At 44.4% G+C, this 15,069-nt stretch overlaps 1 protein-coding gene across 7 annotated transcripts in view; it reads left to right on the top strand.

Moving 5' to 3' along the window:
* Positions 1-15,069, top strand: part of SPATA7 (spermatogenesis associated 7) — a 70,453-nt gene that overhangs the window by 40,981 nt on the left and 14,403 nt on the right. For 6 of the 7 annotated variants that reach the window (XM_081173360.1, XM_081173359.1, XM_081173363.1 and 3 more), the window contains 4 exons: positions 6,233-6,708; positions 9,521-9,587; positions 10,809-10,873; positions 13,236-13,289. In XM_081173360.1, coding sequence (XP_081029486.1) covers positions 6,233-6,708; positions 9,521-9,587; positions 10,809-10,873; positions 13,236-13,289 — 662 coding nt within the window. The remainder of the gene's footprint in view (positions 1-6,232; positions 6,709-9,520; positions 9,588-10,808; positions 10,874-13,235; positions 13,290-15,069) is intronic. The other variant, XM_081173362.1, reaches the window with a different exon arrangement.

Genomic DNA, 15,069 nt, shown 5'->3' with positions numbered 1-15,069 from the left:
ACATAGGACACAAGACTTCCAACTAATAGGAGTCATGATGAATCTATGAAGAAAGATGAAAGGAAGCAGGTAGCACGCCTGGTGTTTTCTTTGAAGCATTTAGTTTTCAGATGCCTTAAATCTACAATGTGATTTATTTAGGTATTTAATATGCACTTCATTGATAATATTAGTATGTGTGGCAGTAGTGCATGTGCTGCATTTTGTTTTTTAATGTTCCGTTTCAGTGCTAACTGGTTTGCTCGCTCGCTCTCAAAAAAAATGCTATCTGGCCTTGGGGCCTAGTGCTTTCAAGAACCTGGTCCTCCTAATTTTTCTGCTATTGGAGATTCTTCTCTAGCAGTATCACAACCCTAGAAATCTAAAGGGATGATATTAAGTTGCAAGTTCTTTTGTTTATTGTTCAGTTTAATAACCTGCCTGTTCATGTACCATCTCTCAAGTGGGCTAACAAAGAATAAATACATAGTGAACAATAAAAGTGTGAAAAAATCATATAAATAATAGAATTGTAGAGTTGGAAGAGGGACGCGGGTGGTGCTGTGGGTTAAACCACAGAGCCTAGGACTTTCCAATCAGAAGGTTGGCCGTTGGAATCCCCGCGACAGGGTGAGCTCCCGTTGCTCGGTCCCTGCTCCTGCCAACCTAGCAGTTCAAAAGCATGTCAAAGTGCAAGTAGATAAATAGGTGCCGCTCCAGCGGGAAGGTAAACGGTGTTTCTGTGCGCTGCTCTGGTTCGCCAGAAGCAGCTTAGTCATGCTGGTCACATGACCCAGAAGCTGTACGCCGGCTCCCTCGGCCAGTAAAGCGAGATGAGCGCCGCAACCCCAGAGTCGGCCACGACTGGACCTAATGGTCAGGGGTCCCTTTACCTTTTAGAGTTGGAAGGGACCCTCAGGGTCAAGTAGTCAAACCCCCTACAGTGCAGGAATCTCAAGTAAAGATAGCTGTCGAACTCTGTTTAAAAATGTCCAAGGAAGGAGACAATGAAGGAGAATTTACCACTTTCCAAGGGAGTCCATTCTACTGTCTGAAAGTACTTCCTGATGTTGAGTCGGAATTGTTCAGTTTCGGTTTCAGTTTCTGTTAATTGGTTCTCGTGGGAAACTTGCAGATTCTAGCTTCACCAATTAACTCAAGCTGGTGTCAATTTACTCTTGGCAGAAAGCCCAGGTCTGCTTGACCTAGAAACTACTCACTCTGATTGGTTAACGAGCAGCACTCAACTCTGTTATCTCGGGATTGCTAGCACAGTTTGATGTGAGGTGTGTTAGGAGTTAGAAGTGCTGTGTATGGTTATGAGAGAGAGAGAAAGAAAGAGAGGATTTATTTGCTTTTATTTGTATGCAGAAACTCTGCTGGTTTTATTTTTCCTTTTAATAAATCCTGTAAATAGTTCTTCTGAGTCTAGCTGACTAGTCATTACTGCCGCAACTAGCTTCTTCGCTGTGCAGGAAAACTCTGCTACGTTTGGGCTAAAGCCAATAGGGCTATGCCTGACACTCCAAAGTTCCATGAGGTTATGGGCATTGTGCTGCCAGCCTGAGTTGCGGTGGTGTCAGCATCAACGGCGTTGGTTCCAGTAGTTCCAGAGGTTGTTGTTCCTGGCTGGTTCCTGACCGTGGTGAGCTGGTGACGCAGCGGACACAAGGACAACAGCTGCAGCGTGTGAGTGCTGGGTGCTGTGGTTCCTGTTTTCTCTCTCGGTGGTCGTGAGTAGCTGGTTCCGGGTTCCAGGGACATCGCTCTCAAGATGGCCTCACAACCAGGTCAGATGGCTTTTGAGCGTCTGAATGACTCCAATTACTTGCTGTGGTCGGAACGCATGCAGGCAGTGCTGCAGAGGGATCGTCTCTGGCAAGTGGTGAGTAAGTTTCCTACGAAGCCTGATGATGAAGACCTCGATAAAGACCAAAGAGCAAGGGCCACAATTGTCTTGGGGCTGGAAGATTCCCAGTTGCCGTATGTGAGGGGAATCAAGACAGCTAGAGGTGTGTGGCAAGCACTTAAAGAACTCCATGTGCGTGAGACAGCGGTTTCCAAGCTGTTCATTCGCAAGGCATTGTACAAGGCAATGTTACAGCCTGGGGTTACAATGCAGGAACACCTACACAGTTTACAGTTAAAGTTTTCTGCACTACAGGAAAGAGACTGTGCTTTAGACCAGCAGGAGAAGGTGGCTATTATTTTGAGTTCTCTCCCGGAAAGCTGGGATAATTTAGTTTTGTCTCTAGAAGGCATACAGGAGCTTGACTTATCAGTCAGTTACGTTACTGGGCGTTTGATTGAAGAATGGCAGAAGAGGCAAGAAAGGTCGGTGGCTGCAGAGGCTTCTACAGGTGGGCTGTTTGGAAGGAGTTCTCGTGCCGTGCCAGAGGTGAAGCAAAAGCAGCGTACTGGTGAGGAGTCAGCGTTTGCTGTTAGGCGTTGTTTCCGATGTGGGTCTTCAGCGCATCTAAAACGACAATGTCCGGAGTTGGTCAAGTCTCAGTGGCCGGTGCAGGAGCAGAGACGAGATCAGCAGCAGCAGCAGCGTAAAAAGAAATTCTTCAAACGAAAACAGTCGGCTCAGCTGGTGACCGGCGAGGTCAAAATTGCTGATGAGAAACAAGCGGTCTGGGTGGTCGATTCGGGAGCGTCTCGCCACATCGTGAATTCAGATGAATTGTTTGTTTCCAAGAACTCAGCACAGCGCAGCCAGGTGGCTCTAGCAGACGGAAGTACTTCCGAAGTGATTTCGGGGGGTGCAGTTTATGTTCCTTGTCTGCGTGAATGCCTGCAAAATGTACTTTGTGTGCCGTCATTAAGGAGCAATCTGATGTCTGTAGATTGTTTGCTAAAAGCTGGGTTTAAAGTGTATTTTGAAGGAGACAGTTGCATTATTAAGAAGGCTGGTGAGATTTTAGGCACTGCTAAGTCAGAGGGAGGCTTGTTTTGGCTTAAAGCAGGATCTCAAGTTGCAGCAGTAGTCAGTAAATCTCAGCCTGCAGTGAATAACAAAGCTATACATGACAACTGTGTGCACTTATTGCATAGGAAAATGGGGCATGCTTGCTGGAAAAGTGTGCTAAAAATGTCTGAATTGGCTGATGGGGGTAATTTAAAGAGTTGTAACAAGTACCTTGATTGTAATGTCTGTAAAAAGGTTAAAACCCACAGAGTCTCTTACCCCAGAAGTGACAGAGTTAGTGAGTCACCGCTACAGCTGGTTCACATGGACGTAATTGGTCCATTTGCTGTAAGCAGGGGTGGATCGCGCTTTTCACTAACAATTGTGGATGACGCCACGCGTTATTCTTGGGTTTTTCCCATGAAAAATAAGGGTGACGTGTTCACTAAGTTTAAAGGCTGGGTGGCATCTGTGGAAAGATTTCTGTCTGTTAAACTCAAAAGGATACAGACGGACAGAGGTGGCGAATTTATGTCAAATGCCTTTAAAGATTGGTTACAAAAGCGTGGCATTGGGCATAGAAAAACGAACGTTTTTTCCCCAGAGGAGAATGGCGTTGCAGAGCGAAAAAACAGATCTTTACAAGATATGATGTTTGCCATGCTTGATGATGCTGATTTACCCATGTCTTATTGGGGGGAGAGCATGCTCACTGCGTGTTATCTCCAAAACAGGCTCTTTCATCAAACAATAGGTACAACCCCGTACTTTAAATTGTTTCAGAAAAAACCTAAAATTGACCACTTGCATGTGTTTGGATCAAAAGCCTGGGTATTAATTCCGAAACAAATGAGAAAGAAGGGAGATCCTAAGACCAAACAGCTAGTGTTTGTGGGTTACCAGGAGCTGGGAAAAGGTTTCCGCTTTGCTAAACACATGCAAATGTGTTTAGTGTAAGTGCAGAACCCAAGAGTTTTCAGGAGGTGTTAAAGTTACCAAAAGTGGAGGCAGAGCGCTGGAAACAGGCAATGGAGGAAGAGATGTCCTCTCTGAATGAGCACAAGGTTTTTACACCAGTGGCAGCGCCTGAGGGGGCAAAGATTGTAGGCTGCAGGTGGGTGTACAAACTTAAACCTCTGGTGACAGGAGAGTACAAATACAAAGCTCGTTTAGTTGCTCAAGGATACTCTCAGAGGCCTGGAAAAGATTATGACGAGACTTTTTCCCCTACTGCCAAGGGGGACAGTGTAAGGCTGATTCTAACGCTTGGAGCAAAGAGAAAACTCCTGTTAAACCATTTTGATATTCAGACTGCATATTTACATGCACCAATATCAGAAGACCTGTATCTAGCTGAACCGCCTGGTTATGAGACAGGTTCCAATAGAGTGTTGAAATTAAACAAAGCTCTATACGGTCTCAAACAGGCTGCAAGATCTTGGAACAGATGTTTCCATGAGGCCTTAGTGTCATTTGGTTTCAAGCAGAGTACAGCTGACAATTGTGTTTATGTACGTGGTACAGGCAGTAATCAAGAGTTTTGTCTGATCTATGTAGATGATGTATTGTACGCCTGTAAAACAGATAAACAAACTAAAAGGTTTGCCAAGCAATTGTCCAGTAAGTTCAAAGTGAAGGACTTAGGCCCGGTTAGGACATATCTAGGGTTGGAAGTGTGCTGGGCCCAAGATGGCAGCTGCCTAATTAGTCAGCAGAACAAAGTTAAACAACTACTGACTACATACAGGATGCAGGATTGCAAAGGGGCAGCGGTGCCTATGGATCCAGGTTTCATAAAAACACTTCACATAGATGAGAGTCCTGAATTTGAACATCCTGATGTATATCACTCTGTAATTGGAAGTTTATTGTATATAGCACAGTGGTCCAGACCTGATATTAGCTATGCAGTAGGCATATTAAGTAGATTGGTCTCAAAACCCACACTAAATGCCTGGAAAGGGGTAAAACAAGTTCTGAGGTATCTCAAACAGACAATTGGCTATATGTTACAATTAAATTCTTCAGAGGATGAAATGTTGAGTTGCTACTGTGATAGTGACTGGGGAAATTTGCCAGATAGAAAATCTGTCACAGGACTAGTCATAATGGTCGGTGGAGCTTTAATCAGCTGGCGGTCACGCAAGCAAGACGTTGTAAGTGTGTCATCAACGGAATCAGAGTACGCCGCATTGAGTGAATTGTGCAACGAGGTGATTTATTTCAAGCATTTGTTGGCAGATTTAAATGTAAATTGTGGAGAACCAGTGCAAGTTTACATTGATAATCAAGCTTGTATAACCTTAAGTAAAACAGAGGGTTTCAAATCGCGTTCCAAACATATCTCTGTAAAATACCAAAATGTACGTTGCTGTGTACAAGACAATGTAATCACCTGTACTTATGTGTCAAGTGAAGAAAATGTAGCAGATGTGTTAACTAAACCATTGGCAAAGGTAAAGAACAAGCGAATGTGCAAGGGTTTAGGTTTGCTGGAAAAATGATCTCCTACATAGGTGTATCTGGTGTTAATTGTTCAGCAGAATCTGTGAGGGGGTGTTCAGTTTCGGTTTCAGTTTCTGTTAATTGGTTCTCGTGGGAAACTTGCAGATTCTAGCTTCACCAATTAACTCAAGCTGGTGTCAATTTACTCTTGGCAGAAAGCCCAGGTCTGCTTGACCTAGAAACTACTCACTCTGATTGGTTAACGAGCAGCACTCAACTCTGTTATCTAGGGATTGCTAGCACAGTTTGATGTGAGGTGTGTTAGGAGTTAGAAGTGCTGTGTATGGTTATGAGAGAGAGAGAAAGAAAGAGAGGATTTATTTGCTTTTATTTGTATGCAGAAACTCTGCTGGTTTTATTTTTCCTTTTAATAAATCCTGTAAATAGTTCTTCTGAGTCTAGCTGACTAGTCATTACTGCCGCAACTAGCTTCTTCGCTGTGCAGGAAAACTCTGCTACGTTTGGGCTAAAGCCAATAGGGCTATGCCTGACACTCCAAAGTTCCATGAGGAATCTCCTTTTTTGTAACTCGAATCTATTGGTTCAGATCCTAGCCTCTGCCAGAGCTGGAGAAAACAAGCTTGCTCCATCTTCCACATGACAGCCCTTTAGATATTTGAAGATGGCTGTCATATCTGCTTTCAGTCTCCTCGTTTCCAGGCTAAACACACCCAACTCCCTCAAACTCTTCCTCGTAAGGCTTGGTTTCCAGACCCTTTATTATTTTGACTGCCCTCCTCTGCACACATTAAAGCTGGAATAAAAGACTGTACTTTTTAATGAAATAAAGCAGAAGGAGCCTTACTCTTTGTGTATGTATTTTTTAATCCCTGCTAGGATACCTTGGAAGCAGAAGACAACGTTGGGCTACCCTCATGTACACCTAGTGAACAAAGGTGTGTGTTGGGCCCCCAGGCAACTCCAGAGAGGCAAAACACAGCCCTTCCGAATGCTGCAAATCCTGCCCGGAAAGATGCTCCGAAAGCCTCCAACATCTCAGACCCAACCTCATGTGTCAATACATCGAGTCTCCAGAGGTTGCACTCCAAAATTTCATCCAACTCTTCTTCCGACAGCATTGCAAACAAGCATCCTCACAAGGCCCCGAACCCTGAACCCAAAGTGTGCAGCGGGGATCTCCTTGACAAGCACTCTGAACGTTTCACCAATGGTCGGCAGCCATTCACTCCACGCACTTTGAAATCGGATGCTAAGTCCTTCCTTTCGCAATACCGTTATTATAAGCCAGCAAGACCGAAAATAAGCAATTTCACTAAGCAGGTGGAAGCAGAAACACAGACCGACATAAGCAGGTGAAAAAACCTTCGTAAGCAGTCTGTGCTCAGTCATGCCGCAAACTTTCTTATATGAACGCTGCATCTAGCTACCAGTTCATGTCTAATCTCAGCTATGGAAAGCTATACATGTCATGTGGCAGTGGACCTGCATGCTTCCCTGCCACCCACAACTTAATATTTGCAGCCAGTGTACCGGATGGAAACTTCCCCATCCCTTTCCTCTGTCCACATACACCTCCACACCCTAGAGCAGCCTTTCTCAAGCTGTGGGTCCCCAGATGTTGTTGAACTATGACTCCCATCACCCCCAGCTAGCAAGACCAGAGCTCAGGGATGATGGGAGTTGTAGTCCAACAACATCTGGGGACCCACAGGTTGAGAACCGCTGCCCTAGAGGGTTCCCCCAACCCTCTAGAGCAGATTTGGGGAGGGTGCCGGGCATGCACAAAGACTGGAGGGAGGATTTCCATTGCAATAGTAGTGCATAACTACTATACTACTAACCTTAATCATAACTAATTTGTCCCATTAACTTCAATAGGTCCTAAATTCAACTAACTGATTTAATGTATTTATTGAAATTTATTTTCGGCCCACTTTTCATCCAATGATGCTTAGACAAAAGGTAGGCTGATGCCAGGAGAGATGCTGCTTCAAATACTCATGTTCCAACCCATTTAGGGCTTCAGTGTTAAGCTATGAATTGGACTCAGAAGCAAACAGGAAGTTAGTCTGGCTCTAAGCCATGGAATTCAATATTAATGTTCCAAAGCTCTGAATATTGAAATGTACTCACATTGTGATATATGAACTACACAAGTTTTAGAAGACATCTGAAGGCAGCCCTGTATCAGGAAGTTTTTAATGTTTGGGCTTTTTTATACTTTTATATGTGTTGAAAGCTTGCTCAGAGTGGCTGTGGTTTAAATAATAATTATTATGCTCCTGCCAACCTAGCAATTCAAAAGCATGCAGTGCAAGTAGATAAATAGGTACTGCTCCAGCAGGAACGTAAATTGTGCTGCTCTGGTTTGCCAGAAGTGGCTTAGTCATGCTGGCCACATGACCCGGAAGCTGTATGCCGGCTCCCTTGGCCAGTAAAGCAAGATAAGCGCCGCAACCCCAGAGTCGTCCGCGACTGGACAGGGGTCCCTTTACCATTACCTTTATTATTATTATTATTATTATTATTATTATTATTATTATTGCATTAGCAAATGGTGACCTCTGTTCCAGAGTTGAAATGAGAAAAGAGAGGTTGCCATATGCAGTGTCTGATCATGTCAACAGATAAGTTGGTTAGACTAAAACTAGGATACTGTGACCTGCCCAAGGTCACTTTGTGACTTAACAGTTGAACTCAATTCTCTAAAGATTCAAGGCCAACATCCTAACTTGAGAACCACTGTGACTTACTGTATTTTTTGCTCTATAAGACTCACTTTTTCCCTCCTAAAAAGTAAGGGGAAATGTGTGTGCGTCTTACGGAGCGAATGCAGACTGCACAGCTATCCCAGAAGCTAAAACAGCAAGAGGGATCGCTGCTTTCGCTGCACAGAGATCCCTCTTGTTGTTCTGGCTTCTGAGATTCTGAATATTTTTTTTCTTGTTTTCCTCCTCCTGGTCTGGTTCGTCTTATAGAGCGAAAAATACGGTACTTTGGTATACAACCTAATGTCATTGATTGAAACCACAACAATTCCCTTGGATTCACACTGATAAAAGCAAGGTAAAAGGGGACGCAGGTGGCGTTGTGGGTTAAACCACAGAGCCTAGGACTTGCTGATCAGAAGGTCGGTGGTTCGAATCCCCGCGACGGGGTGCGCTCCCATTGCTTGGACCCTGTTCCTTCAGTTCGAAAGCACGTCAAAGTGCAAGTAGATAAATAGCTACCGCTCAGGCGGGAAGGTAAACGGTGTTTCCGTGCGCTGCTGTGGTTCGCCAGAAGTGGCTTAGTCATGCTGGCCACATGACCCAGAAGCTGTACGCCGGCTCCCTTGGCCAGTAAAGCGAGATGAGCGCCGCAACCCCAGAGTTGGCCATGACTGGACCTAATGGTCAGGGGTCCCTTTACCTTTACCTAAGCAAGGTAAAAAAACCTGAAGTTTCGATCCTCAATCCCTTTCTTAGATTTGGCATTGTGGGTACGATAAGTGTATTGGACAATGATCAAATTATTTGGTATGCATGTGTTTTCTTCTGCTGTGAGGTGTTATATACATTCATGGAGTTGTTTCAATCAATAATAAATTCACTAAGCACTGCTACTGCATATTCTCCATGTAATTTTAATTCTTTAATTTCCCCCCAAAATAATGGAAGATAAGCAGCAACAGTGTTGTAGGAAATATATCCAATTATTGAGAAATATGTGTGATACATGGTGAACACCCTCTTCACCAAAGCACACATTCTCCCAATCTAATATTGTCAAATCTTCCCATTCTGAGGGGTTGCTGAATGCTGTCAGGACCATGAATATCTATTGTGTAGCTTGTTATTCATAGGACTGAGGATGTGCCCTAGCTGAGCAACGGTAGCTGTTAATATCATCTGGCTTCCTCATCTATGTTGCAATTGCCTTCAATACTAAAATGCAGTGATAACTAAGCAGATGGATTTGCACTTTTCACCCATCAGTGCCTTCATCACTCAAGCAAGAGCATAGCTGAGATTGTCCCAGGTATCTAAAAGCATTACAATTTCCATCAGGTTTTTGTTTGTTTGTTGAAAGTTAGATGTTCTGACATACAGAAGAAGAAAAAACCAGTGTACTGTTTAAAGGTAACGTCAAGATCTGCCTAATATATCATATTACATTTTGCAGTTTTCAAGTGGCGTCTGAAGGGTCAGAAAAAAGTAATATGGCTGACTTTCAGAAGATGATAAAGGAGGTAATTCAAGTGATATATTTAAATGTATTTCAGTCAACAAGCCATTTTACATCTTAACCTTCCAAGTGGTAATAACGTTTAAATGGATCACTATTTAGACCCTTGGTGTTAAGCATCCATGACAGGTGGCCATCCAGCCTCTGCTTTTAAATTTCCCGGAAGGAAAGCCCCCCACTTTCTCAGAGAGTCTGTCCCACTGCCAAACAGCTCTTACTGCCTGATGTTTAATCAGAATCTGCTTTCATTTAACTTGAATCTATTGGTTCAGGTCCTACCCTCTGGAGCCGGAGAAAACAAGCTTGCTCCATCTTCCATGGAGCTGTTTACAAGCACAATTCAAAGTGTTGGTGCTGACTTTTAAAGCCCTAAATGGCCTCGGCCCAATATACCTGAAGGAACATCTCCACCTCCATCGCCCAGCTCCAAGAGCCTTCTGGCGGTTCCCTCACTGCAGAGGGCCTTCTTGGTAGTGGTGCCTGCCCTGTGGAACGCCCTCACATCAGATGTCAAGGAAATAAACAACTACCTGGCTTTTAGAAGGCATCTGAAGGCAGCCCTGTTTAGGGAAGTTTCTAATGTTTGATTGTGTTTTAATGTTCTGTTGGGAGCTGCCCAGAGTGGCTGGGGAAACCTAGCTAGATGGGCAGGGTATAAATGATGATGAAGATGATGATGACAGCCCTTGAGATGTTTGCAGATGGCCATCATATTTTGTGAGAGTAGCTTGTGGTCCTGGGGGGCTGAAAATGAATAGATTGCTGCACAACTGCATAGAATCATAGAATTGTACAGTTGGAAGGGATGCTGAGAGTTATCTTGGTCCAAGCCCCTGGACTAGTTGAGGAATCTCAACTAAAATATGAAACACTGCCAGGCCTCGTGTTCTCATAATAAGCTGCCTGGGTTATTCAGTTCACTATTGTGTACACTGTCTGGCAGCAGCTCGCCGTGGTTTCAGACGGGAGTCCTTCCCTAGCTCTTCCTGGAAATGCCAGAGATTGAACCTGGAGTTTCTGCTTGCAAATGTTCTACTGCTGAGGTATGGCCCTTTCCCATACCTGAAAAGTCCAGGTGCATTGCGTTGTTCCTGGTATGGTGGCAGAGCACATGCACGTTGAGGAGGGGACAGGTTCGGTTCCACATGTTAACAGACTACATTTCCTTCCTCTCACTTTTCATTTCTTTTGCACCAATAACACAGATGTTTTCTCTGGGTTGTAGGTGGAAGACACTGCAGATGATAAGGCTGATGAAATGAAGTCTTTCCCCCAGTTCTCCTCACCAAGGTACATGTCATTTGGGGGTGGGTGGCAATATTCATACTCAACTCTGCTTGTTTGCCGTTCTGCTGATGCTGGGCTTATGACCATCCAGAAAAGGCGCCTTTTTTGAGATTAAGGCTATTATATATGCTTTCTATATTTACATATTCCTTCAAACAAAAATTCATCAGCAAAACTAGTAAGAGGGAAAGTGTGTTTGAAAGGAGGGGGCAATTTTGTTAACAGCAAGAGCATCTCTCTCTCTACCAATAAATGGCGAGAATGCGATAAAACAAAATGGTTATTGGAAGTAACTCTGGCCCAGGGTGGTACACCAGGAAATATTTCGGGCAAGTTGTTGGTAACAAAAGATGGAAAGGAGGTTCACGTTCATTTGGATGTGGCCCAAATCCTTGTTGCCTTCATGGTTAATTAAAAGTATAATAACAAACAAGACCAGGCTAAGGGGTGGGAGTGGAAGGGCTATGAATATTAATACCTATGAAGAAATTTAAATGGCGCTTGTGTGTCAAATAATCTTCATTTAGTCATGTTAAAAAGTGAGCATGTGAAGTAGCTGTGTCATGTGGCTGCTCGACTAACATCCCCTCTCAGGATCTGGTTCTCGTATCACCGGACAGAGTCAGGGTTAAGGGCCTAGTGAGGAAACACCTGACCTGCCAGATTAGCCATCCCCTGTACACCTCTGCCTCTTGAGTGCTTTGAAGCAAATTTTGTCCTGTTCTTATGCTCCAGCACCAATATGGCTGCGACATCAGATATACCATTTAAAAACTCCAAATTCCTTCTTCAAAGAAAGTCGCAGTTCTTTTCACTGGCTTTTACCATAGCTGAGATACCTTTTTGTCCTGCCCCTCCCGGACACACAAACATACACCCCACAAAACTGAGCTGCACAAGGATTCACACTTGTGCAATGCAGCTTTTCCCCCCAATCTGTTCTAGGGGTTCCCCCAGCTCTCCAAAGCAGATGTGTCGCGGGTGCAGAGCACATGTGGAAGGGGAAAAGGGAAAGACAAATTCATGCACTGATGTGACAGTTTAGTTGGATACCACTCATTGGGCTGTATCCAGCTAAGTTCTACTCAAGTGTAGACCCTTTGGAATTGATGGACGTAAGTTAGTTGTGTCCATTCATTTTAATGGATCTGCTTCTGTATGAGTAACATTGAATACAACCCAATCAACAAAGCTGCCCTACTAATGCAAGCATAATTCCCCCCCCCCATTCCGCCAAATCTACTCCAGAAGTTTGGAGGAGCCTCCATGACTGATTTTGGGGAGAATTGAAGTTCTTTTCCACAAATAGAAGACAGCATCGTTAGATACAGCTCAATTGTGTTTTGTTTTGATTTTCCTGATAAACCTCTTGAGTTTACAGCCAAATTCAAGCCTACTCATATTCTTGATGACTCACCTGTGCTGAGGCACAGAGGTCCCCCAAATAAAAAGGTGCAGCAGGTATTTGTGCATTCTGTGCACTCTCCGTCTGCATCGAGGACAAAAGCACTGAAATAAAATAGATTTAGTGGGTGGCATATTCGGCAACATGAGAGCTCTATGATAGGCATGCTGTAAAATCACTGAATCAAAGACCTACTTAAGGAGCATTTCCCTTTAGGAAACAAGATATTGTAAATTCAGAAGCTTATAAAAGTCAATGTACTTTTCTTGAGCTGAAAAGCAGCATTGTCAGAAGTGATTTTTCAAACTACCTTTTGTTGTGATCACGAAGGCATTAGTATGTAGAACACACCAACGGGGCCATTCATTGGATAAATTCCTCATGCTAAAAAAAAATTCAGTCTAAATAGCATGCAGGTCACGTACTTGAGGCCCATCAGACGTGGCATTCCTTGGCTTATAAGAGATCCCTGGGCATCTTCCTTAAAAGATGGTTTTATGTGAAGGTCATTTCAGAAAGAGTTGCCAGAAATTGATGAATGCAAGAGAATGAAGCCAGTCTCTAGAATATTGCTTAACCTTATTTTCACCACAAGTGTATGTTACATTTTGAAACCAGGTTAATGGTGATACCTCTCTTCACAAGGAATCCTGGGAAATGTAGTTACGTTAGGAGGGCTAGGAATCACTAACAAATTTCTCGTCATCCTTCCCAAGCCGTAAATACCCAAGATTATTTAGTGAGGCAATAACAGACAGAAACCCTTTACATGTGTTCCTCTCCACATGTGGACTAAACACATGGTATTCAGCCCACCCTCTGACAATAGGAGCCTCCCCCTCCACATTTAGTCTATTCATTGAGGTATATATGAGCATAAATGCATGACGGCTTTGTGGTAGTGCGTTGCCTTCAGTGTCTGACTTGTGCTGCCCTCTCTCCCAACCGCTTGTGACTCAGGGTGACGTCACCGTCTTCTGCGCAGTCCCCAACGATGAAAAGAATCCAAGCTGAGTAAGTGCCGTTTTCATTTCAGCATTGCGAAAATTCTGAACATTCAGAATTGTTAATAATAAAGCTGAACCAATAATGAGGGAGCACCTTCTGCGCTGATCCCTTTACGCCAGGGAAGAGGAGTCTGTGGCCTGCCAGCTGCAATAGGACTCCAGATCCCATCGGCCCAATGGCGGCAAAAGCCTCTCATTGGCAAATCATTCCTTTGTTCCAGGCGCTCTTTCCTATTTCTCCTCTTCTGCCCTCTACCTTTGATGCCTGAATGAGGCACATAGTGACAGGAGAGAACCAATTGTAACCAGATCAGCCCATGATGCTTCCTTATCTGGTTGATTGGTTTAAACAGTGTCTACCACTGCTATGGGACACGGGTGGTGCTGTGGGTTAAACCACAGAGCCTAGGACTTGCTGAACAGAAGGTCAGTGGTTCAAATCCCCGCGATGGGGTGAGCTCCTGTTGCTCGGTCCTTGCTCCTGCCAACCTAGCAGTTCCAAAGCACATCAAAGTGCAAGTAGATAAATAGGTACTGCTCTGGCAGGAAGGTAAACGGCGTTTCCATGCGCTGCTCTGATTTGCCAAAAGCGGCTTAGTCATGCTGGTCACATGACCCGGAAGCTGTACGCCGGCTCCCTCGGCCAATAAAGCGAGATGAGCGCCGCAACCCTAGAGTCGGTCACGACTGGACCTAATGGTCAGGGGTCCCTTTACCTTTACCACTTGCTATGAATAAAAATTAAAAGAAACCCTGTCCTCCTTATTCCCTCCCGTGCTTTTTAGGAGCAAAGATGCATCACACACAGTGAGAAAAACCCCCATAAGTGTGGAAAACGCTCCTGTGGGGACGGCAGACCCCCAATACATCCGAGCATCTCCCGGTAGGCATGTCTCTGGAATGGCATGTCCCTTCACTCCAGAGTGCCCACCTGTGACACTTCTCTTATGAAGAGTGCACAGAAGTCTTCTGGCATCACTCAGCAAGAAGATAGAGACATCCGTAGATCTAAACTACATTTTATTCACAGTATATACAGAGAATCCATAATCCCGTTTGTGTTCTCCAAACTCTGGCAGAAAACAGAAAGCATACAGCAAAAGCGAAAGTACAGTCCAATAACATTCTCAGACGGAAGAGATAAGACAGTCTTCCGTTCCCACGCTCTTCTCAGACATCTCATGTGATTTATACTAATCACACTAACCAGCATCGGTTACGTAAAATCCTAACAGTAAGATGCCGTTTTAGGTAATCAATGCTGCGTAAGCAAGGGCAGCATTAAGTGACTTAAACAAACAGTTGTCATACACATAGTATACATCTGTTGTACCAGTTCCACCTTTGGAACTCCCTGCAATTGGACTGACCAGTTCACACCTCTGATTTCCTTTCTTCCATGGGATTAGAGCTCTAGCTTTTCCTTGGTCTGAGGAAACGGTGTTGACTCTTGCAACCTTCAGACATGGTTTCCTGCCCTTTGAGAACAAACCCTGTACTCCGTTCAAGATCTCAGGTTCTGTAACCTGGTCTGAAATGCAAGCCACAGCTATATTTCCAACAGCTGTGTTGGCAAATTCCTGAGCATACCTTTTGGGTGGTTTACCCTTCGTAGCTCTGTCTGATCTGTGTATCAGGGGCAGGTCTTCCTTACTGACCGTCTCCTCTTTGGGAGAACTGCGACCTACAGTGAACAGTGTTTTGGAGACTTCCGGTCGGTGCCAGCGCTTAATGGCGGTCCTACCTCCGAGCTCCGGAGAAGGACTGCTTCGCAAGTTCGGGTCTTA

The sequence above is a fragment of the Podarcis bocagei genome, assembly GCF_964188305.1.
Source record: "Podarcis bocagei genome assembly, chromosome: 1".
Taxonomy (NCBI): Eukaryota; Metazoa; Chordata; class Lepidosauria; order Squamata; family Lacertidae; genus Podarcis; species Podarcis bocagei.
The sequence above is the reverse complement of the archived record's forward strand: the minus strand, read 5'-3'. Positions and strand labels throughout refer to the sequence as shown.